Source organism: Catharus ustulatus, chromosome 2 (genome assembly GCF_009819885.2).
Source record: "Catharus ustulatus isolate bCatUst1 chromosome 2, bCatUst1.pri.v2, whole genome shotgun sequence".
Taxonomy (NCBI): Eukaryota; Metazoa; Chordata; class Aves; order Passeriformes; family Turdidae; genus Catharus; species Catharus ustulatus.
In genome coordinates, this window is record NC_046222.1 from 31,746,736 (window position 1) to 31,770,337 (window position 23,602).

At 46.1% G+C, this 23,602-nt stretch overlaps 2 protein-coding genes across 2 annotated transcripts in view; one reads left to right on the forward strand and one right to left on the reverse strand.

Moving 5' to 3' along the window:
• LOC116992096 (alpha-2-macroglobulin-like protein 1) overlaps positions 1-6,443 on the reverse strand; it is a 26,802-nt gene extending 20,359 nt beyond the window's left edge. Inside the window, exons 1-7 of the mRNA XM_033051300.1 lie at positions 6,262-6,443; positions 3,802-3,988; positions 3,303-3,465; positions 2,533-2,585; positions 2,215-2,235; positions 820-973; positions 319-403 (exon numbers count right to left, since the gene is read on the reverse strand). Of these exons, the coding sequence (XP_032907191.1) occupies positions 319-403; positions 820-973; positions 2,215-2,235; positions 2,533-2,585; positions 3,303-3,465; positions 3,802-3,988; positions 6,262-6,332 (734 nt within the window). The 5' untranslated portion in view covers positions 6,333-6,443. The remainder of the gene's footprint in view (positions 1-318; positions 404-819; positions 974-2,214; positions 2,236-2,532; positions 2,586-3,302; positions 3,466-3,801; positions 3,989-6,261) is intronic.
• A 1,739-nt stretch (positions 6,444-8,182) lies between these two features.
• Positions 8,183-23,602, forward strand: part of LOC116992092 (alpha-2-macroglobulin-like protein 1) — a 28,814-nt gene continuing 13,394 nt past the window's right edge. Inside the window, exons 1-20 of the mRNA XM_033051293.1 lie at positions 8,183-8,250; positions 8,878-9,061; positions 10,269-10,319; positions 11,436-11,580; positions 12,218-12,270; positions 12,579-12,599; positions 13,127-13,286; positions 13,903-13,987; positions 14,388-14,517; positions 15,653-15,761; positions 16,287-16,396; positions 17,191-17,355; positions 17,638-17,862; positions 18,729-18,792; positions 19,269-19,414; positions 19,979-20,125; positions 21,333-21,506; positions 22,489-22,594; positions 23,122-23,230; positions 23,316-23,541. Of these exons, the coding sequence (XP_032907184.1) occupies positions 8,183-8,250; positions 8,878-9,061; positions 10,269-10,319; positions 11,436-11,580; positions 12,218-12,270; positions 12,579-12,599; positions 13,127-13,286; positions 13,903-13,987; positions 14,388-14,517; positions 15,653-15,761; positions 16,287-16,396; positions 17,191-17,355; positions 17,638-17,862; positions 18,729-18,792; positions 19,269-19,414; positions 19,979-20,125; positions 21,333-21,506; positions 22,489-22,594; positions 23,122-23,230; positions 23,316-23,541 (2,478 nt within the window). The remainder of the gene's footprint in view (positions 8,251-8,877; positions 9,062-10,268; positions 10,320-11,435; positions 11,581-12,217; positions 12,271-12,578; positions 12,600-13,126; positions 13,287-13,902; positions 13,988-14,387; positions 14,518-15,652; positions 15,762-16,286; positions 16,397-17,190; positions 17,356-17,637; positions 17,863-18,728; positions 18,793-19,268; positions 19,415-19,978; positions 20,126-21,332; positions 21,507-22,488; positions 22,595-23,121; positions 23,231-23,315; positions 23,542-23,602) is intronic.

Genomic DNA, 23,602 nt, shown 5'->3' on the forward strand with positions numbered 1-23,602 from the left:
CAGGGTTAGGGGACATTGTGCTGGCCACAAGCTGAGCCATTATTCCTACAACACTGTCACTAACAAATACAGCAGAGGTGCTGTATTGTAGGGCACATGCTACATTGAGGGAATGCACTGCCACACTTTCAGACTTGGAGAAAGCAGAGAGAGAGAATATGGAGAGAGTCCAGGAGAACTGCTTAGCAAAGGATGCCAGGGGATCAACTCTTGGGGTGGGAGTAGGGTTGGCAGAGACCATCCTGAGCTCAGTTATTGATGGCTGTGCATTTTCCAAACCAGGAAAAATGCACCTTCTGCCACGATAAGTCAGCTCACATGCCACAGATGCGGAGAGGGAAGTTTTCCTCTAGGATGGTGACCACCTGAGGCATCTGGATGGAGACACTGAACTTGGGCAGCACTGTGTGAAAGCAAGAGAAATATAATTCAGTGAGAATAGAAAGACTTAATTTGCTCCAATCCTTCCTAAGTGGTTATTTACAGAAAAAAAATTTTAAAATCTTCTTTTGTTCCCTGACTACCAGCATAGGGCCTGATAGGAATACACCACCAACCAAACTAGGAGAATGGGATGGGAGTAGCCAGCTTGAGTTTCCTCCCCAGAGCACAGCTGTGGGACACTGTCTCAGTCCCATCCTCAGAACCCGGGGAAGGACAAAGCCAGTGGGCCTGGGTGAAGGTCAGTGATGGGCAGGGAGGAGACAGCACAACCAGCAGGGCTGTTCACAGCTCGTCCAGCTCTGTGAGTGTGGGGAGTGGGGCTGGAGGCTTGCATTGCACCTTTCTCTGCTGCCACCAGCCTCCTGAGACTCTTACCATACTCCTCTACCCTGAAGGTGCGTGTGAGGTCAGGGACTTTGATGGTGTACTCTCCAACCGGTGCTTCTGCAGCCAGCGGGAAGGACAGATCCACAATGCCTCCCACAGGTGTAACATCCAGCCACTGTGCAATTCGGTTCCCTTTGGGGTCCTGCACAGGTGTAGTAGAGAGTAGTTATTTTCCAGTGCAAAAAGACTCTTTCACAGGGTGTCCAAGATACCGGGGCCTTGTCTGACCACATATTCTCTTGGCCTGAGAGCCCAGGTCTATGGCATAGCTACAGCGCTCAGGCGAGTCCAAGCTCAAAAAGGAAAGGACTTTTCTCCCTGTCTCATTGACAAAGCAAATCCATCATATCATTGTTCCCTGGTGGCACTGCCATCTCTGACTGCTGCAAAACTGCTGTTCAGTGCCTGCCTGTCTCACTAAGAGAAAGAAGTGGTCCTTAGAGATCTCTGTGGTTGCCTGAGCTGGCACAACCCAAGAGGACTCTGTGGAGACATTCTGCCTAAGGCACCAGCTACTGGAGAGTGGCTTCTAGGGAGTGATGTCTTGAATCCCCAGGAAAGAACGGGAAAACTACTCCAGGACTCCAAGCAGGGGAACCATTGAGGCCCAGTTAGGAAGGACCACTGCTGGTTCTGGGAGGGCAGGATGCAGAACTCTGGGCACAGCCACACTGCCCAGCCAGTAGGAGCTCTGTGATGGGTGCTTCATGTGGAACAAGTGGGCACTGCTATTGGAAGAGGTGAAGCCAGATCAGAGTGCTACATTTAGGCAAAAAATACTGCATAGATGTCTCAAAACCCATGTGTTTATGTAATGATTCCTTGCTGGGTATGACATGTACATTAACTACTGCCCATTGCTAGTTGGGAGTCTGATCTCTCTGCATGGGTATTACAAACCCCACCACCACTTTTAGGTGTCTTTTCTCAGCACTGTGTTAAATGGAACAGATTTTAAGAATAATAGTCTGAAAGCTGCTTTAGGAAGTGTTTCTAACTGTGCAGTCACAACACTAACTGGTGAAACTTTTGTTTTCTATATGGTAAATATAAAAGTCTCCTTAAGGAAATTTCAGGATTTTTACAGGTCTTCAATTCATAGGCTAGAGGGACTAGAATTCCAGCACCCACTCTAGGAAGGTTTGCTGGTTTTCAGTGGCACCCATAATTTGCTGCAGGGATCCCTGTGTGGTCAGTGTCATGACACAGCTCTGCAAACTTTTGTGGACTTGGAGTGAAGGAAGGACAAGCAGGCAAGGACTGTTCTCATTCATTCCGAGGTAACTGACTTTCTGCACCCATATTTCCCTACCACCATCTCCAAACCTGTGTCTTCCCCAAGGTGAGAAAACTTCATCACTTTTGATAAAGTAGGAGCTTTACCTTCAGTTCCACCAGGTGCTGCTGTGGGGAGGAAACAACAGTTATTGCTGGGATGCTTTCAGGTAAGTTACCCTCCACCTCCCTGGGGTCTTTTGTTTCCCTAACCATCTATCAGTCTTCTCTAAGCAATTCCCAGGGACTGCCCATAACCCAACATCATAAGCAGCCCTGTCATGCAGGTGGTGCCCAACACTGTAAGCGCAAAAAGCAATTTTGAGACCTGTACACACATATCCTGGCTGGGCCAGCAATGATCAAGAAGACATGCAGGCAGCTCATAACATTTCAAGAGTTCAGGTATCTTCCCTCTTGACTTACAGTTTCACTGCTGGCAATAAAGTTCTGATCCAAGGTCACAATCCGCAGCTTGACTATAAAGCAAAAGGAAAACAGGACTGGCTGAAATGAAATCAAGTCTCTCAATAGTAAATAACAAGAACACATGCCTAAGAAAGATGTGTACACGTGCTTCACAGAGAGGATGTGGGCAGCAGATAGAGCCATCCACCCCTAGGCCTATGCCCAAAGCCCTGCTAGGAGCCCAAAGCAGTCTGCTGGAAAAAGTGCTAGGAGAGGCAGTGTGGGGCTTTCTGGGAAGGGTGGCTGTGCTGGTGGGAAAGAGCATTTTTTTGGACAGTGAACCTGTGGTGGGCCACTCAGGCTTGCCTGCAGTGAAGGTCATCCCAGTGGAAAGCATGGGGAGGCATGGGGCAAACAGCTGAACCCTGTGGTGATCTGAGCTGTGCTAGGGCAGTGGTGGGACCTGTAGGACTGCAATCCTCACCTGAGGAAGTCTGTGGGGAAGAGAGGGATTTAGGGCCCTGACAGGCAGTCATGGCTATGACTGGAGCAATCATGAGTACAACACTGTGACTAAAAAAAAAGAAAAAAAAAAAAAAAAAAAAAAAAAAAAAGACACAGAAGTCCTGTTCACAGTGGCACATGGCACACTGACATAGGGAGATATTCCCAAACCCCTCAAAGCCTAGAAGGAAGCTTGTGGCCTGCTCAGAGGTCTAGAGAGTACCCCACATTTTGTGGTCTGAGGACCACTCTCTCTCTCACAAGACATGGCATTCTGTCCATACCAATCTGTCCAGGTGTGTACACAGGTTTGTCTGTCTGAATAAAAGTCTTCTTGTCTGCGTGCTTGATTAGGACTTTTTGTTTCTTCTGGAACTCTGAGTTGGCTTCCATGACAGTGATAACAACAAAAGCCACTTCATCAGGATTTCCAATAGGAGGAGGGACCTGCAGGTACAATTACAATCATCATTCAGGGTGGATCCCCTTCACTGATCCTATTTTTTTGAATAACAATTATGATGTTACTTTTGAGTTGCTTTAGTTCTTCTTGTCTGGAAAGACTTTGCAGAGCATTTCAAAAAGTTTTCTAGGAGAGTAAAGTATTAGTGGGGCTACACAGCAGAAAGGACACTGGCAGACCTATGCAGGCTGAAGCAGAAGATTAACTGGCCAATTAAGATGTCCTTATGAGAAGACACAATTCTTTGCATTCCTGCCCAGAAAGAGCAGAACTCATGCAATACCCACCCTACTGAGAGCCCTTGAAAGCATCTTCCTTACCTGGAAGCTTGTGCAATGAAAGAAGGGGAACTGAGAGATGGATTGAGTGATCAGAGTCTCATTCCCAGCTCTGCTCTGCAAGGTGACTGACACATGGATTGGGACTGCTTGCTCTCTGCTGAGCTGGAGACACACTGTCTCTGAGAAGGGGTAGTAGAGCTGAGATGGTATTGCCACGGCATAGTTTCTGTTAGAAAAAGAAGAAAAAGAAAAAGAAAAAGAAAAAGAAAAAGAAAAAGAAAAAGAAAAAGAAGAAGAAAAAGAAAAAGAAAAAGAAAAAGAAGAAGAAAAAGAAAAAGAAAAAGAAAAAGAAAAAGAAAAAGAAAAAGAAAAAGAAAAAGAAAAAGAAAAAGAAAAAGAAAAAGAAAAAGAAAAAGAAAAAGAAAAAGAAAAAAAGAAAGGTGAAACTGACTTTCTAAGAGGGCAGGTCTTGACCTGTATTTAGGTACTTCCTAACAGACTTCTGGTCTATTCATTCCACTGTCATGACACCAGTGGGACAGAACTATTCTCATGTATGGGTACTGCAGACATTGACAGTGAAGCAGCACTATATGCTGCACGCACATATCAAATTGTAAAGTCACTGCCTTACAAATTGAAAGTGAAAATAAGGTGAAGGGACCTCCCCACATCACCCAAAGGATCAGCAGCAGCCTGCAGGTTTCCCAAGTCTTCAATGTTTTCACTGAACCACACTACATTATCACCATCAGTTTTGTTGGCTGGTTTTCCTATACTCTTGGGCTCAGAAACAATGTCCTGTGTGAGGGACTCAGTGTCCCAGCCACAGAGACTCATGAGCATCTTCACTTCAGCTCCTGACACTCTTGTTCTCTTTGCACTCTACTTGCTTTCCCATCTCTGCATCTATTCTGAGCTGTGTCCACAACACCAAAAAGCTGTTCACAGTTTGTTTGTTTTCATCTATTACTGTACTGTAGCATCTAGGACCAACAAAAAGCCAACATTTAAGTCAATTTGAAAATTTTTATCACTGACTCCTCCCACTCATGCCTCTGGACAGGCTCAGCCAGCAGCATGTTTTGCAGGAAGCAGAGGGCAGGGCCTGGAAAGATCAGAAAAGCAGGAGGAAGGGAGATGACCTGAGTGGAGCTCAGCACCCTGGCGAGAGGGAGTCAAAGTCCTGCTGGCCAGGAGACTTTGACTGCTGTCACACTTGAGTCCTGCCAAGCTGCCTCGAGGATCTCAAAACACATACCAACAACATTTTGTTTTTTCCTAATTGAGCTGACTCATGGAACCTCCCTCCTGTCACTTGTGCCAAAGGATGGGATGAGCACTAAAAATTCACTGCTTGAAACCTTCCATACCTCCCTTGCTCTTAATGATCCTTTACTCTGGAACATTTTCTTACACCCCTTTAACAATTCATCCTTTGCCCTTGCCTTCTGAGCTATAAAAGTAAGATAGAACATCTCTGGGACTGTCATCCAAGGGTCCCAAGATCCAAGCTGGATCACAAATCAACAAAAAAAATCAGAATACAGGCAGGACAGCAGGCAACGTATTGAAGCAAGTGGTATTTCCATAAAGCAAGGCTTCATATTGAAGGCAACAGGGACAAGCAGACAGCAGCAAGGCACATCCTTTGTGTGGGAGCTTGTCAGCCTATGGAACATGTCCTAGAGGAAGTATTCCCACTGGAGAGGTTTCTTAAAAGTAGGCTTGTGCATGCCATGTCACATGCAGCAGAAAGGAACCAGCTACAAGTCACTGCCGAATTTTTCACTGTAACATCTACTGTTCAAGCACAGTCATGCTTCTGTTTGCACTTGTGCCATGGCTGCAAAAGCAAACACCTTCAAAAAAGTGAGAACAAGTTCACAAGCCTGGGTATCACAGCAGTGCCTGCTGGAACAGGAGCTGCATTCCTAACAGAGCATATGAAGAGAAGCTGTGCTGGGAATTGTCCTTGACAGAGGTCTGGGAAAAGGCGTGGTGGGAGCAGATGGTCAGCCAAGCCTGAATGAACACACTCCTTTACCAAGAGCATCCCTATCAGATACTTGGGCTCATGTTTGCTCACTTTGTAAAGACACCCAGCTTTGCTGGCTAAACTATTAAATGGTGACCTATGACTCTGGGAAGAAGCTTAGCCCAAAGGAAATGTATTCTGGAACACAGTAGGAGACATCAGATATTGGCAGGTCAGAATGAAGCACATGCAGAAAGCTGACAGAGTCAATGTCAATCTGCCTGAGTCCTTGCTGAAATACATATTCTACATCAAAGGCACTAAGGAAGAGCCAATTAGCAGGGGGAATGTGGGGAAAGGGCACATGGAAATCAAGTAAAACCTTGGGAACATGAGAAATTATGCCTCTCTGGAAAAACACTCCTCACCTTAAGACCTCTGTCCCATTTCTGTCATACTGCCACCCCCTGTCAGGATCCCTCACAGACCAGAGCACATTTACAAAGAAGTGAAGTTCTTACAGCATTGCAGGCATTCCGGCCGTGCTAGGCAGGAGCAGGATGCAGTCCCACAGGAAGATGATCCTCCACATAGCTGATTGCAGGTCGAATTCCTCCAAGGAAAGCTTAGCCAATCCTCAGTACCCCCTTCACCCCTGCTCCTGCTGTCTTCCTTCTCCCCCTCATCCAGAGCCGAAGGAGCATGCAACTCCTGCCCTGACTAGACACCCGTTCCTCCCTTGGCTTCAAATCCAAGGTGGAGATCAGGCTGCTCGTGGTTGGAATGTGGGCGGGAGAAATGGGTGGTGACAGTATTTACTGCCTACAGACCAGAGGCAGCTGCTTCCAGACTTTGTAAGGCTTGTTGGTGTTTTTCTGGGAGAGGGCTCGTCTGCCTTGTGCAGCACAGCTGCCGGCAGCAGGAGTACTTAGTTATTATATTTAGTACAGGGGCTCAATTTTTAATTTTTTTTCCCGATTTTTTACTGGGACATCATCAGAAATATTTGGACACAAATTAATTCTTTGTGATGTCAGTGGATTTTTCTCCATGGTTCTTTTTCTGTAGGACTTCTTAGGTATTATTTGCTTCTTACTGAAATGTGAGTCCTGACCTTCAGCCTCCAGTTGGACCGGCCCAGGGTTTCACATGCAGCTCTGCCAGTGTCCCCATTCCTCCCTGGAGGAAGGGAAGAACTTTAACATTTTATTATCTTTTGGTTGTCATTCTGTTTTTTGTCTCACTAGTTTAGACTTGAACTCAAACCCCATTTTAATTGTGGCGACTCAAATATGCTCCCAGATCAGTGGCACACAGTGCTTTAAACCTGAGGTTTATCTGCAGTGTCAGTCTAGGTTAAAGGCTGGTGTGCCCCTGCTACATCAGACTGCGGTCTAAGAGAGTGGGTGCTAAGCACACAGATGGGGACTGTGCCAAAGTAAATCCAGGGGATTGCTTCAGCCAGGAGCAAGGCACAGTGGATGGCAAATTCTCTCTGTGTTTGTGTACCTTCGGTTGTGCTTTGCTAAAATGCAACAGGGGCCAGGACAGAATGAGGACATCCACCTCCAAGTGAGGTTGTAACTAGAGGGCAAATTAATCCAAGCCCTGTGCACTTCACTGCTGCCACTCAGGGGATGGAAACACAAGGGTGCAGTGCCCAGGGAGAGTCTGGAGCAGATGGGGGGTGGTGTCTCTGTAGAATCACCTTATGGCTGAGGGAATCTGCCAGAACTCTGGGCATCCAGCTTGGACACATGTAAAGTAGAGATTTGATAAAATATGTGTGGACTTAAAATGCCATGTTTTGTTTGGAAAGGCCTTACAGTGAACTATGAGAGGCATAGGTAGCAGGAACTGCCCTGGAAAAGATTCTATACCCAGGAAGATCAGACATGGCTGGGATGGACAGAGGTAGTGATGCATGGAATGGAGGTGATTTGAAAGGTTTTTATTCCAAGCTCAGAGTAATGAATGGATGAGGGGAAGATCACTAATGTTGCTGTTCAAAAGCTGAGGATGCTTTTTTGCAAGCTGAGGACAGCAGCTGATGTGCAAATTTGGCTCTTATCAGATACTACAGCCAGGATCAGACCAACCACAGATAAGATTAAACTCTCCAAGTCCCCTTTAGCCTGAGTTAGAGATATATATTTGCACACATCCCTTCTCAGTGTCCTGGCACCCATGGCCTGGAATACCACCTGAATGTAAATGTGGGTGGAGAGCTGTGCTGTGTGACCTTCACTCTGCTGTTGGTGGAAGCAAGTAAATATTAGCTAATGTCATTAGCCTAGAAAAGATATTATCTCCATATATTACTCCCCTACTCTTTGAACCTAGGAGTATCTGAGGGGGTATTTAGGATTGCTCCAACCCATCAGTACACACAGTTTTCTCCTCCAGCGTGGATCTTGTCAGCTGTCTGTCCCAGCCCAAGGAATGGGAGCACCACTGCTCCTCTTAGTCCTGACCCTCTTCCCAGTTGCAGCTGCAGCAAGCCTGGAACCGTGAGACTCTCTCCTTTTGATTTTGGGATGCTTGGTGGAAGGGCCTGTCACTGAAGGGTGGTGCTGAGGGGCACTCTTTGTCATCACAGAGGGGGATGGTGGGGGCCTGGCTCCCAGGGAGGCTGAGCAGTAGCAGCTCCTGCAGAGTTCTGGGCATTGTGCACTGCTGCAGGGGCAGCCCCCTTGTTGGCTTGTGCAGGAACTGCACTGCACACACCACAAAGCTGCAGAAGCCACAGGAGTTTTGCCTCTGTTCATGCTGTGCTGGTGGAGCTGAAGTCTGGTGTGAGGATGGAAGCCTTGTGCCTCAGCTGCTGATTGTTTGGCTTCTTTGGCTTCCTCACACAGCCTTGCTCTGTGTACTCACAACTGGAGCATCATGGACTGGGCAGCTGTGTCCTGGTTGGCGGCAGGGTGGTGACACAGGGAAATTGGGAATTCTCTGTACTGGGCATATTCCTCCTTTCTAGTTTGGAAAGGAGCTTGAAAGCACTAAACTTCCTTCAATGAAGTCCTCCAGACATTTCTCACCCTTGGTCTACCTCTTCATGAAAGCAGCAGAGATGGATTCTGGCCTGTCCACCTCAGCCTCTGACTTGTTTTTGAACATGTACTGCTCTCTTCTAGTCACTATATGGTGGTGTTCCCTGCTGTCATTCAGCAGTCCTGTGAGGAGAAACTCTACATTCACTTCAGCTCTCTAACTGAGGCCATCCACCTGGCTGTCACCCTGGAGACAAAATCCCAGAATCACACATTGGTGGAGCAGGATGTGGAGAAGCCAGGCACTTTCCAGAGCATCACCTTCCAGGTGAGTGTAGATGTGGCTACTGCTTTGACAGTGGATGCTTTCACACAGGAGCATAGCACTTCTCTGGGCACACTGTCCTTTTCCTTGCCTAGGTTCCAAGCAGGCTAATTATATTTCCCTACCAGTGCTAGGCAAAATACAACAGTGTCCTGGAGTTGAAGATCTTAGGGATTATTTCCTGTATAGAAAAAATCTGTTATTTTGATCTGTATCAGCACATTTCATCCTACTTAAAGCGTGGTGCTAAACATTTATTTTCAGTTTACTCAGTGTTTTATCCACAAAAGTGCTTGTATATCACAGCAAAAGTCAATGCATTGGGAATACATTCTTTTCATCCTTGTTTTCTCAGGAGCCTGCCCCTTCAGCTCCAAGAGGACCATTCTGCTATAAAGCTGCATCTGCATAGCCAGATGCAGTTGCAGCCTGCATAGCAAGCATTGAGCTTGCTTTAATTTAACTGTGATGGCACTGAACCCACAATGAACTGAATACCCAGGCAGTCTGGGTATTTCTGGAGTGGCTTGAGTTGCTGTAATTGCTAACTGCTGGAGTTAGCTTATCTAGTCACACTGACTACAGCTACGTTTCTGGAGAGCCATGGGGATGTGTGTGGTGCTGAGGCTCTACAAACTGCCCCTGTCTTCCTCAGTACTGCACAAAGTCACTGTGCCTATGCCCTGATTGCCCTGCAGACTCAGCAGAATTCAAGGAGGGGCTCTAGTCACTTTTGGTTTTTACATCAACATGACAATGATTAACTAAGAGTTTGGTGCCAGCCCTTAGGAGAGAGCAAGTCCTGGTTCTGGAAAGCTGAGGAAGTCTGCTGTAAGCAAAAAATTAAAACTACCAAAAAAAATCTTCTCCTGCTGAGCTTAGTCTTTCTGATGCTGAGATGTCCTGTGTTTGCCTCATCAGTATCCCATCTGCTATTACTCCAGATCTGACTTTCCTATGGTTTTACTTAGTTCCATCAAACTCTCACATTCATGTTAAGTGGGAGAATGATATGTTGGTCAGTTCATTAATAAGTTAATGAACAAGGCAGTGACTGCTTCTCCCTAGAATCATAAGTGGGTTACAGACTCATACAGAAGAATTTGGACTCTGAAGTTTGGGGATTTTTTAACAGTGAAGTGATGTCTTTTATCTGTGATAAGATGCAAAGTTGCTATGAATTTTTTTGCATTTCCTTGTGTCAAACTAGGTGCCAGACCTCATGTTAATTCCCAAGAAAACACATGATCCTGAGACACAGGTAGGATATGTCTCTTGTCTGCCTCTCCTCTTGCAAATTAGAGGGCTTCAGCCTTTCCTGTGTCCAAGCCATGTTGATGCTGGAGATACAGGGTGGGAAAGATAGTAAAAAAGAAAAAGAAATGTGTTTAAAAAGAGGCAAAAATGACAAGCAGAAAGGCAAAGAAAAGAGAATGAAGAAGCTGGACAACAAAAAGAAGACTATGACTAGGGAAAGGAGAGACTTAAATCACAGGAGATGAAAAGAGGAGGGGGATATTGGAGATTTTGGAAGGACAAGTTCCTCTAGTTCTCTTTCAAGCTCTTTTTAGTCTGAGGTACAGTAATTTCATGATTACAAGCCGCACTGACTATAAGCCGCATCTCCAGGTGTCGGCAATATTTCGTTCTTTGTCCATACATAAGCCGCACCCGAGTATAAGCCGCTCTGTCGTTCGCAGAGAGGACCCGTGTGCAACAAAGTTGCCAAATAGTAACAGAATCGCCGGATCGCGGGGTTTACTGGCTCAGCTCGGGCCGTGAGAGCTCGGGGCTGCCGACAGGGCTGGGTGGCCCAGCTTGGCGCTGCCACTTGGCGAGGCTGCTCAGGGCCGGCCGCTGCCGCTGCTGGGCTCGCTCGCCCCAGCCCGGCACTGCGCCGCAATGGCAGGGGGGCACAGAGCCCACCGGTACCCGTGGCGGTGGTGGGAGGTGGGGATGGAGCCTGCTGGCACCCATGGCGGTGGCAGCAGGAGGGGAAGGAGCCCCCCGCCTCCCCCCAGCCGCAGGGCCAGCAGGAGGGAGCCCCCACCTCCCCCGGGCAGTGCTGCCTGAAGGAGGGAGCTCCCCCGCCTCCCCCGGCCTGTGCTGCCAGCATGGAGCCCAGCTCCACCGGCTGTGAAACAGAGTAACCAATTTGTAACAATCGTGCAGTCCGAGGTTTTACTGGCAGGTGCTCGACTCGGCACCTCGGTTTGCACTTCCAGGGTTGGAAATGTCAGAAAATTATTCACATATTAGCCGCTCCTGAGTGTAAACTGCATTTCTGGGGTGGGAGTAAAATTTTAGTCAAAACGATACGGCTTGTAATTGTGAAATTACTGTAATTGTTTTGGTTTTTTTTTTTTTAACCTGACAGCCAGAGGAGGTGGCTTTTCTGCATGTCCTGATCCACAGTGGAGACAGTGTGCTCCTGGAGGGCCACAAGAAAGTTCTGGTCAAGCCCCAGAAGAATATAATTCTGATAGAGACAGACAAGGGCTTATACAAACCTGGAGAAACAGGTAAGGCAAGAAGACAGCATGAGGAAATGGAGAGGGAAGGGTCAAGATAGCAGCCACACCTGGAGGGAAGATTTCACCAAGTGCAGCAAGCTAAGGTAGCTGGAGATGGAAGGAAGCAGATCTCTATTATCCAGTGTTTCTAGGAACAGTCTGAGTCAGCATGTTCACCTCCAAGGTATGCTGCACCACATTCCCAGCTCCTGGGTGTTGTTTTGGTATCATATCTCCAGTGAGTCCTAAAGGGAAAGCCAGGACTCTCCAGGACACTGGACAGCCTTGAAGACTTGTTAATATTTGAGTAAAACCCAGAGTGTCAGTTCCAAGCTGTAGAATTACAGAGTCCCCACAGTCTTCACAATATGAATGGAGTGCAGACAGACCCCAGTACAGACAACCCCACTGTTCACCCCAACTTTGTAATCTTTCTAGGGAAAGGCAGTGGGTTTCTGCAGCACACAGCTGTGTATAAGCCTCCCAGACAAAGCCCTCTGGGGTGGGAGATGCTGAGGAGGGCTGTTTGGGAAAAGACCTGAGTATCTCTGAGGCAGAGAGACATGAATACTGGAGCATAGAAAAGGAGAAGCAGGTTTGTGCAAGGACATGTTGCTTTACTATGTTTTTCTTTATATCCACACAGTGAAATTTCGAATTGTGAGCCTTGATGAGAACCTTAAGGTCATTAAAAATGAGGTGAGTATCACCTTGTGCCTTTCTAGAAGTAGGAACTTCAGCGTGAGACACATAGAGGCTCATGAAGGAGATATCTCCCTTCATGCCTGCTAAACCAGAAGAACAAATTATCTTGGGAGGAAACCACTCATGCACTGGTCCCTTGGAGAAAGACCAGTGTAAGCTGGCACAGAGGGAGGAGATGTATTGTGGGGTCTGGATGGGGCAGAAATTTCTGCTCAAGGACCTGTGTCAGGCAGAGTTCTTTATACTGGTTCATATGGATGCTGTTTTGCAAAACTGAGGTTGTGTTTCTCTTGTTTTTACAGTATTCCCAGATATGGCTGGAGGTAAGTGACAAAGAAGTGACCAAAGGGATATAACTGTCTCTTCTACTGTGATCTTTTGCTCCCAGATTTGTGCCACAAATGTAACTTCATGAAGATATGGTTATAGTTCAGGTTCTGACAAAGGTTTTTCTGTGTGGTCAGCCTGGGTTCTTCTCACACCAGTGCCTCTGTGGTGCCCACAGCTCAGCAAAAGAAGGGCAGTACTGAATCTTTGCCCAACACCCTGGCTGCACAGAGCACAGGAACAGGCACTAAAAAGATGCAGCACAGCCGCTTCTCCTTCCCATGGTGTTAGGATGTTGCCACTTTCCAGTAACTTTACTGTTCTTGGCAGCCTTTGTAATCCCAAAGTTTACTAAAATAATACTGGAGGGAAGCAAAGGTATCTCTCATGGTGATCTGGAGTCCTCTCTGCTGGGTCAAGTTGAAGCCCTTGTAGTGCCTTCTTGTGCCTGAGTAAGGCTGGACCTGCCAGGTACGTGTGCTCCCAACGTGACTTGTGGCTCTCTGTGTCCTTTCCCAAATAGGATCCTGAATATAACCGTATTGCTGAGTGGCTGAATGTAAAGTCAAATCATGGCATTGTGGATCTATCCTTCCCCCTGGCATCTGAAGCATCCCTTGGGAAGTATACCATCTCAGTGCAGCAGGACATGGCTCAAAAATCCTTCAGTGTTGAGGAATATGGTGAGACTCCAACATCAGAGGGGAGGGAAAAGCAGTGTGGGTAGCTGGAGGAGAGAGCAGGGTGATGCAGCTTTATTCACCCCACCTTTTGCCTTGGTAGAACAACAGAATGGGGATGAGGATGGATGGATCTGTGTGCACACCTCACATGGGGATGGAGGTTCTGCAGCTGCATAGGGTACAAAGGAGAGGCTGTGGGCTGACATCTCACTCTACCTGCACCTGGGCCCTACAATGAGCACATTTTGCTGCTCATTGTCACTCTTTTCTGGGTTAGGTTTGTCATCCACTCAAGTCAGCTGCTACAATGGGAAGTAGAATCATGTCTTGGTCCCATTAATTTGCATTGATAAAGACAAAACCCTGTGCCATTTAAATGTTTAAGCTTGACTGAGATGGAGTAGAAAGCAGTTCCATGTGCAATTGCAGCAGCAAATACAGGGTGGTGTGGCTGGAGGGAGTAACTCGTTTGCAGCATGGTGATGAAGAACTGGGGACATCACTGTCTTTCCCTCATCTGGACTGCAGCTATAACACAGCTTCTGTCAGTGTCCATACTCATCTATATCATCCATTGGTTTTTTCCTCCATCCTTATCTTACTCTCTTCCATACAGTGCTGAAAAAGTTTGAGACAAAAATTGAGCACCCTGCACATATCACTAAAGCAGATGAGGAATTTCAGCTGGGTGTCTGTGGCAAGTGAGTACATGATACCATTGTGATCTCTGCCCCTTGACTCCACTGTCACCTCCAGATTTCTCATAAAAATGAAGTGGTCTTCCACTTGTCAGTATGACCTTTTTGCATTACCCTGTGTCTTGGGGAGACAGATCACTCAGATCACTCTCTGGAATGGGCTCCTTCTCACGCCTGGTCACTTACTGTGATGCTGAAGAACACTAAAGCTGCTGGGTATAGTCGGTGGGGAGGGATGCAAAATGACTTTAAAGGATGAGCTAAATTCCCGAGCAAACAAGGCACAAAGCAAAGCTCTCTGGGTTCCACTTGCCCTGATGAGGATGGGAGGTGTCCTATATCAATAATTCTGCTGACAGTCAGTGGACTGTTTCCTGGTGAATGTTTCTCTCTTTTGACATAGGTATACTTACGGGATGCCTGTTCAAGGGAAAGTAGAAATTACTGTTATTACATTATCCCAGGCAATGGGAGCATGGATAGCAATGGACCCCAATTTTACAAGTTCGGCGAGTCAGAAGCAAGGCAGCTGGGTAGGTGAACAAATAGGAGGTCAAAAAGCATTGTGTGCTTCCCTGTTGCTTGAATTATGGCTCTAGCTGCACATACCTGTCTCTGCTTCGGGAGAAGGTGTAAGCCATGGGAAGCAGTGGTGCCTGGGACCTTTTCCAAGGGACTGTATCATACTGTATGCAATCAGATCACCCCATCAGGTGGGGCTATTCAGATCACCAGCCTATTCAGCCCTGTGACCACTCCCACCAATAAGCAGGCTATCACATGGACGTGGATCCATGTCCATTTCTTGCTCTACCCCTGCACAATGGGTCATCTTAAGATTGCCGTTGTCTGGTCTGAAATTATGTCTGTTGCTGGTTACACTTTTTTCTCATTTGTGTCCATTATTTTTTGTGGTTATGCTTCACATTTGCTTTTTCCCACGGGTTTCAGATGCAGCTCTTTTGGCCTGAGAGACACAGGAAAATATTTCTAAATGTCAGACGAGCCAGCAATGAGCCAGATTATAAAAATCTAGCTGGATCTTTTGAAATGCACTCCAGCTGGAATGCTGTGCAGTCTTAGCTGTGCAAAACATCAGCTGAATGCCAGCTCCACATGGCATGTAAGAGGCCCTGGAAGGTTCTGAGGAGCACTTCACAGGCATGGCTAGAAACACTGGCTATACCCAGGCTCTGCCTCAATGATTGGCAAGCTCTTGCCATCTGTACCTGGCAGGATGCCTGTGTTTAATATGGCCATGTCACAGGAATGGCCATGTCTGGAAAGCCCCACTGTCAGGCTTTATTCATCAGGGCCATAGCATTTCAGGGAGACCTTTAGCTCACATAATGAAATTCATGCTCTCTCAGCTACAGGATTTGGGCTGAATCCAGTCTCCTGAGTTTCTCTGTGACATAGTTAACCCTTATGTGATTTGCCTTAAGTACTTTTTTTTTTTTACCACTTTTTTGGTGATTGTTTAATCCAAGCATATTGATTTTCTTTTCTGCCCAAGGTATTCATGATGGGTTTCTGCAGTTAGGATTTGGAAGTTTTCCTCTGTTCCAAAAATATCTGGAAATGTTTCTTTTGGATTGCCTGGCATCTATGGAACAGTTTGTCTTCCTCCACACCACACTCTTTCTCTCTGTTCTCCTCTCTCTGCAGACAAATAAGGATGGCTGTGCTGCTTTCACAATAAAGACAGAAGCTCTGGAAATAAATGAAGCTGACAGCTATGTAACTGTAGTAGCAAAATTGGTGGAAAATGGAACAGGTACTGGACAATAGGTGAAACATTCTTTTCTTCACAGGCAACATTTTTTTGTTTTGGTCTTTATGTGGCAATGGAATTTCTTTAGAAAAAGTAACTTTAAGGTTCCCAAATCTTCTGTCATGGTAACAGTCTCTAGTCTAGTACCTCTTCCATCTGTTTTCACCAGATTTCCTAATCCTCTTCACCATTCCCCTCCCTTCACATGTGTATATATCTCTTTAGTGATTGTCTGGACACCAGGGTGTTTCTCAAAGTGCTGGACTGTTTATAACGAAACATTAATCTAGTTTCCCTTTATCTTCAAAGAACATAAACAAATAAACATATAAACAAATATTTATTGGCTATCATGTAATGAAGCAGGAAGCTCAGAAAACTCGAGAGAATCATATCCTAGAAGAATGTATTTTCTCTCCTAAATTTAGAGCTTGTAGGTGTTGTAGGTAGTGTTGAACTGCCTTTTCTTCTTCTGCTTCCCTAAGAGCCCTGCTTCAGATTCAACAGATTTTTCATGTCCCCATCCAGGAGCCTTTTCTGTGGAAAGAGCTTTAATTCCTGTTGCAACGATAATGAAATCTGTGGAGTTTATCAACCTCCATCCATTCTACAAACGTGGGCTACCATACACAGGGAAGGTAACATTCATGGATCCTTTCTCTGCTAAGAATGCATCACAGATGTAGCCTTTTGTAGGAAGAAAGGAGCAGTCTCCAGAAAAGTAAATGCTGCTCTGCTGGCATGCAGAAACTAGGAGTGAAGCCTCCTGAAGAAGAAATTTTTTTCCCCCCATCCTAACATAGTATATTTCCTGGACTGGAATTGTGGGCCCAGCTGCAGTTTCTGGAGGCTTCCCCAGGAGCATCTCCTGAAACTAATCTGTGCAGATGGGATGAGGGTGGCATCAGCAGGCATATAACATCCCCTTTGGATGAAAGCTCATGGTAACTTGGAAGAAATCTCTAAAGCCGTGCATACCAGTTCACTGGCAGTCATTTCTGACTCAGGTCCCCGTGGTGATGCTAAGACTGCTGTCCTGGGGCTAGAAACACTTTCACCTGGGCCAGTACTGACCCCAGCATGGAGGGCAAGGAACATCAGGAGTTAAGTTGTTGGGGATAAATCTCTTTCTGGTCATCAGAGATCCTGTAGCATTGTCCAAGAAACATCCCAGGATCTGAGGAATTCATCTTTTCTCCCAACAGAGGTGTCTCATTTGCCTGCATTTTGTTCCAGTTCTGAATAGCTTCAAATTGTTGGTTTCATGTATTTATTGGACTTTTATTTGGATCTTTCCAACTGGTCTGAAAGCTAGAAGGGCTGAGGGAACCCAGTGATAGAAGCAATTAATATTAAGCACTGGCAGTGCCTCAGATAGTATTAACTTGAATATATACCCAACAGGGTATTAACTTCCTCCCCTTCCCTACAGATATTCTGCCACAGTGGAAAGTCTCCCCTCAGAAATGAAACAGTCCATCTAATAGTTGATGTCAATGATGAAGAGACAGATCTGTCACTTCTCACAGATGAGAAGGGGGAAGCTCACTTCACACTGGATACCACCAGTTGGAACAGCACGATGGTTTCTCTGAGGGTGAGTATCAGCCACTGAAAATCTTTTGTCTGGTGTAGGCTGAGACCCATGAAAGAGGAAAAATAAGACTATCGTCAAATCTACTAGGCTTACATTTTTGCTAAAACTTTGTAAGAGGAAATCTCATAGAGACTTTAAAATGACATTTCAACATATTATTTTAAGCATACAGATGTGCAGTGTGCCATCAGCTCAGTGACAACAGGTTTCAGCAGGTATGCAAGCTCCCTTGCATCACTTGACCCTAATTGTATTGCCACCTTGTGTTTATGTGCTTGGAAGGGTACCTACAACCCTTCTAGTGACAAGAGTACACGTCCTGATGAAAGTGTAGGAGACGACCTCCACTGGCTGAAGCCTTTCTACTCTGAGAGCAACAGCTTCCTTGAGATCAAGGCCAAGAATGATGTGATGTCCTGTGATCAAGAGCAGGAAGTGCAGGTGGATTATATCCTTTCCCGGAATAAACTCAGCTCTGAAGAAGACCACATTGATTTCTACTATTTGGTGAGCACAGAAGACAGCTGATCCTCAGGGCAAGGTTATACTTACTGACATTTTACCCTTTTCTCACAGCACAGAGGTACTCAAAGGAAAGGCAAAGCTTCTTCTAGACAGTCAGTTTGTGACTTCTGTTCTGCCCAAACCCAAGCCTGCTTGCCACTTCCTGGACCTGCTCCTATCCCCAGCTGCATTGCTTTGCTTTGATATCCATGCCTTGACCTGAGCTTGGGTGATGCCTGCCATTGGCCCTACTTTCTCTTATGTCCACATGGATGGCAGTGGAGGGCTAGCCCGTGCCTCAGATGTCAATCTGTGTCTGGGGCAATCTGTGTGAGAACTAAGAGGCAATCTCTGAGGCAGCTGACATTCCCCCTCCTGTACCTCTGAAGGGAAAAGCTTGAGAGGCCCTTGCACAGGGCCTTGATGCACACCAGAGGTATATAACAGTGTTTTGGTGAAGTCCACTTTCAAGAAAGTGAGTCAAAGCAACAGTGTGACTAAAGCCTAGCCAAGAGGTTAGGGCTGTCTTGGTTAGTGAACTGGACTCACTCGTACAATCAAAAAGTGCTGTATCCTAGTAAAGCTAAGATCAGAGCTCAGTGGGTCCTAAGAGCAGCTGCCCATAGCTTCAGAAGTACGTCTGGGTTTGCAAGCATGCCCACCTTCTCATGGCCTAACCAACACCTCCCAAGCCCTACCCAGCTATTCCATCAGCATCTCTGCTGCAGAGCTCTGGAAATCATGTCCTGCCAGAGGAACTTCTGGGGCAACATTTGTCAGGTGTCATTCTCTCTTCTTGTGTTCTTTTCACACTCTCCTCATGCTCTTGGAATTCAGACCCTTGAATGGCACTTCTCTTTGTTCTTCAGGTGATAGCAAAAGGCAAGATCCTTTTCAGCAGAGAGAAGAAGGTGTCAGTCACCCAGCAGGAGAGTGAGTAAAAACATGAGAAGTGTCCCATAACACACTCCAGAAAACGGACTGCTCTTCAGTGACTCTGTCTGCAACTGTTTTTCTTATCCACAAGTGGGAAATATTGAACTGAGTTCTTAGTGGTGATCCTTCTCCTAAAACCAACACTATCTCCTCTCAATTCAGTGTCTTTCTAGACAACTGTCCTCCTTCTATCTTGTCTAATTGATGTAATATCCAATCTTATGACTTCGCTGCTAACTTGTACCTTTGGAGAAGACATGAGTCAAAGAAATGGCTGGTGTGCTTGGTTTATTGTTAATTTGTGACATTGTCTGTGTGGGGTGTTATCCATGTCTTGACCTAAGCTTGGGTTATCCATGTCTTGACCTAAGTTTGTTAGCAAGTCCCTCTTTTGATTCTTAATGTGTGTCCCACTCCAATGAGTTGATTTGTTTGGATGTTGTCTCTCTCTTCCTTGCTGCTGTCTTGTGCAGATCTGCAGGGCTCCTTCTCATTGACTCTGCCTGTTGGCAATGATTTCCTGCCTGACATCAAGCTTCTGGTGTATGCGGTCTTCCCAGACGGAGAGGTGGTGGCTGATGTGGAAGAGTTTGAACTAGAAAAGTGCTTTAGACATAAGGTAAGCAGAAACCACACAAGGAGTGTGACAGCATCATTGATGTGTTCTGGTCTGCTGTAGTTCCTGGTCCTGTTTTATCCTTGTCCAAATGGTGTAAGCTGGAAATGTGCAAAACCAGATGCCCAGTATTTTGGGTGGGAAATGAGACAGGTGACTTCCTTCTCCCTGAATTCTTAGTCCTTCTCTCTACAACACCAACTGGCAAGCTTTGCTCAAGGAGTAAACCAGATGCCCTTGAACTCTTTTTTGCCCCTATTCCCTGTTATTGACCTGGGAATATGCTGTCCCTCATATGCTCCCTAACACAGAAGAGAAACCTGTCTGCTTAGCTCCCTGTGGCAGTTCTGGATCAGAGGGAAGTGGATGTGTGGTGGTAGAGGAATTCTGGCTAGGGCTGTGTGCACTGCAGCCTCTTTTACCTTCCCAATGGATTTCCAGGATGGCCTGATCCCCCCTCATCCCCCTTCCCTACCTTATAGTCTTTGCCTCTGCTACCCAGACATATAAGAGTCATGGGGTGCCACCCTCCAAGGCTAAGCCCCCAGACCTTGTCTTCTTTTGCAGGTAGAACTGGAATTCTCACACAAGGAGGAGGTCCCAGGATCAAAAGTCAGACTGAACCTCAAGGCTGCTCCCGGGTCCTTGTGCTCAGTGCGAGCTGTTGACAAGAGCGTCCTCCTGCAGAAGAACCAAACCCTAACAGCAGACAGCGTGAGTGCAGCCCCCCTTGGCCAACCCCCTAACATCTGCCTGCCTTCTGCCTCCATGCGTGGGGGGCAGGAAGCCCACAGTACAGCTGCAGTGTTAGGTGGCTGCCCTGCCATGCCCCTTCTTCAGCCTCTTCTGAGCAGTTATGGGGTGATGGTGTTCCTCATCCTCAGGCTGTGCTGAGACCCTCTGCCTGAAGAGTGGTAGATGCTACATGACACTGCAGGGAGAGCAGCTTCAAGGAAATGCTGGTGCTTCCTGCCTGAAGGGAGAGTGCTCAGCTGCCTCCCTCACATCCACATCTCTGCTCTAACACCTTCCACCAGCCACCTTTAAAATGGAATTTTGCCCTGGCAAGGTCCTCCTATCCCTCTGCCCCAGCCACTGCTGAGTTATAACCATGTGACAGATCAGTGGTTTGGAGCAGTTCTTTAGAAAACAGTAGATAGATGAGAGCACCCAGAGAACACAGTGGCTGGTGAAAAAGTGGTCAGTATTTTGTTAGCACCCAGGTGGATTCTGAGAATCAGAAAAGTTGGAGACACCTACCTTAAAGCAGCTGTGTATTTCAGAGGAATGAATTTAAAACTTGGAGCAAAAATACTGCAAAAATTGAAAATCCTTACATAAATACACAATGTGTACCAGAGATGAAAGAGGTATATGCCTCATGCAAAATTGTAAGTTAAATTATAGCAGTACAATGTGTTACAAAGAAGCCTCACCAAATCCAGGGGGGGCACACTACACCTGTTGATAGGGTCCACAGTGTGATCTGGTGGTCCATTTCATAGGGATGCTGTTTTAGTGCAGAGCACTTGCATCATCTACTAACAGGTATTTAAAGTAATAATCTTTAAATATGTAGGTCAGATGTGCCAATGCCTTGTGTTTGAAGCATTTTTATCCTAATTTTGCACCCTAGTGTTGAAAGGCTTGAACTGTCCTGCAGCCTAAAAGCCGCTTGTCTACATCCACTGCTTGGATTTATGTCCTTTAGTATATATTATCCATGTCCTTTATATTATGTCCTATATGTCCTTTATATATATGTCCTTTATACTTATGTCCTAATGTAAGCTAGGTTGGTGCTAACTTCCTCAGCTGCAAGGCTCTTCAATATGTAATAGAGGGCTACAGCCCAAAAGTCTGACCCATACACAAGCTTGTTGGCCAGCTCTGTTTGAAGACCCATGCTTTTCCATTGCAGTTGTATGAGGAATTCTTTGAGGACAGCTTCACGGTTGGAGGACGAGGCTTGCCTTACCGCCTGGAAGATTTTGAGGCATACCCTTGCCTGCCCCAGCAGGCCAGCCCCCACAAAAAGGCTCAGATGGGTGCACCATGGTACCAAAGTGAGGCTGATGTCTATAACCTGTTTAAGGTGAGTGCCTACACCTCCTCTTAGCTTTTTCTGAGCTACTGAGTTCCAATATGCCATCCTGAATGCCTACAGGAAGTCATCTGTTCCATGTGCTGTGTAGCCACACTCCTTTGGGGACTATGAGGAAAGCTAAGTTAACAGTAAGCATAGTACAAACCACTTGATAAGAAAAAGATAGCGTAAAAATGAACAAATTTACTTCAGGCTTCCATAACTACAAAGGAGGAGTGGCAAGAATACAGCAGTAACATCTGAGCACCTCACCATATTGTGACCAATCACCACTTGGATATTATTTTATTTATAAATTCTGTGTTTCATTGAGTATCTCCTTACTTATCCTCAAAGCAGTTTTAATAAAAGAGAGTCGTTCACAGTTTGGCTGCATAGCTAACTGTCAAGACAAACAACGAAATAAACTAATGTGCTAACAAGCATGCTAGCCAGAAAAGTGTTAACGTCTGCTAACTGAAATGCAAGTGCTGCTTCTGGCAGAATGCTCTTTAATAAAATATACGCAAGCTGAAGCACCTCAAAATAGGAGAGGAGGGTAACAACACACTGAAAACAACTCAAAATGTAGTCTGAATTGCATGAGTTTTTTAAGTTGACAGAACTCTACCATACCAATATGGGCCCTGATTCCCTTTAAAAGGCACGTTACTGTGCTGTCTCCTAGATGCTTATTCTTTAGACTATTTGTCATTGCTGGGGTCAGGCATATGAAGTGCATATCTAGTTGAAATCTACTTGTATGAGAAGTAATAGTTGGTCCCAGTACTCCTTAGAAACTGGTTTCCATTCCTCATGCACTGGTCAGAGTCTGAGCCTGTAGATATAGATATAGATATAACAAGCAGCACTTAAAAGTGTTTCGCCACTGGCCACCAGCCCCCATTCGATACCCATGATCACAATATATTTTCAACATTCCTTTTCCCTTTTATTTATCAATGATTTACTGTCTGTACTATTTTCCCAGAAACTGCGCATGAAAATATTTACCAACACTAGAATCAAGAAACCGGTTTCCTGCGTGCTTCCAGGCTTTGTAAGAAAGATACAGCTACGAAAACTGTCTATTGTCGGTAAGGAACACACATGTCCAACTTCCTGAGTGAAGGGTCTTCCCTCTCCCAGTTCTGGCCAGCCTGCAGCTGAGACAAATGACCCCCATCCTGCTGTGTTTCTTGGTTGTGTATAAGAGCAACAAAGCTTGTGTCCATTTCAACGGACCTGGTTTACAAATCACAGGTAGAAGCTCAAATCTCCATGCTTTCTTGGTGTCCCTGTGTCCAGTGTTTTTCATAGAAAATGTAGTGTGCTCTCTTCCAGCACTTTCACAGATTATTTAAAGGAGTGTGACTCTATTAAGCATTCTGTCTCCCCCTGGATCCAGACCAAATTTGGATCTGCCAGACTGAGCTTTGGGCTAAACTCTATCCAACTCTGTCTCCCTAAAGCTCTGTTCCCCAAAGATAACCACACTGTGTCAGACTCTCATTGAAACACCAGCTGTGTCCACTTGTATTCTGTGTCACAAAACATTTGTGGTTTGTGTTAGATTGAGTAGTTTCACCTGCTGTTTTCTGAGATATCACTTGCTTTCTAGTAGGCAGCCATGCTACCCATGCTGATTCTAAACCTCACTCTGGTGACAAGGAGAAACCAAAACCACGGACGCTTTTCCCAGAGACCTGGATTTGGGACTTGGTCTCTGTCGGGTTGGTAACAGCCTCTGCCTTCCTTCCCCAGGGACATTCCTGAACTGCTTCTAAGCAAGTCCTCTTCTTCTGCTTCCTGCTTTAGGGGTGATGGACAAGCGTCTCTCCAAGCTGCTGTGCCTGACACCATCACAGAATGGAATGCCAACGCCTTCTGTGTTGCCGATACTGGCTTTGGTTTCTCGCCTCTGACCTCTCTTAGGGTCTTCCAGCCGTTCTTTGTGGATGTATCACTGCCATACTCTGTGATCCAAGGAGAGACTTTCAGTCTAAGAGCCACTGTCTTCAACTACCTCAAGGACTGTATCCAGGTGAGTTCCTCCAGCTGAGTTTCCCCAATTACATGGCCTCTGTCACAAAAAAAGCTTGAGC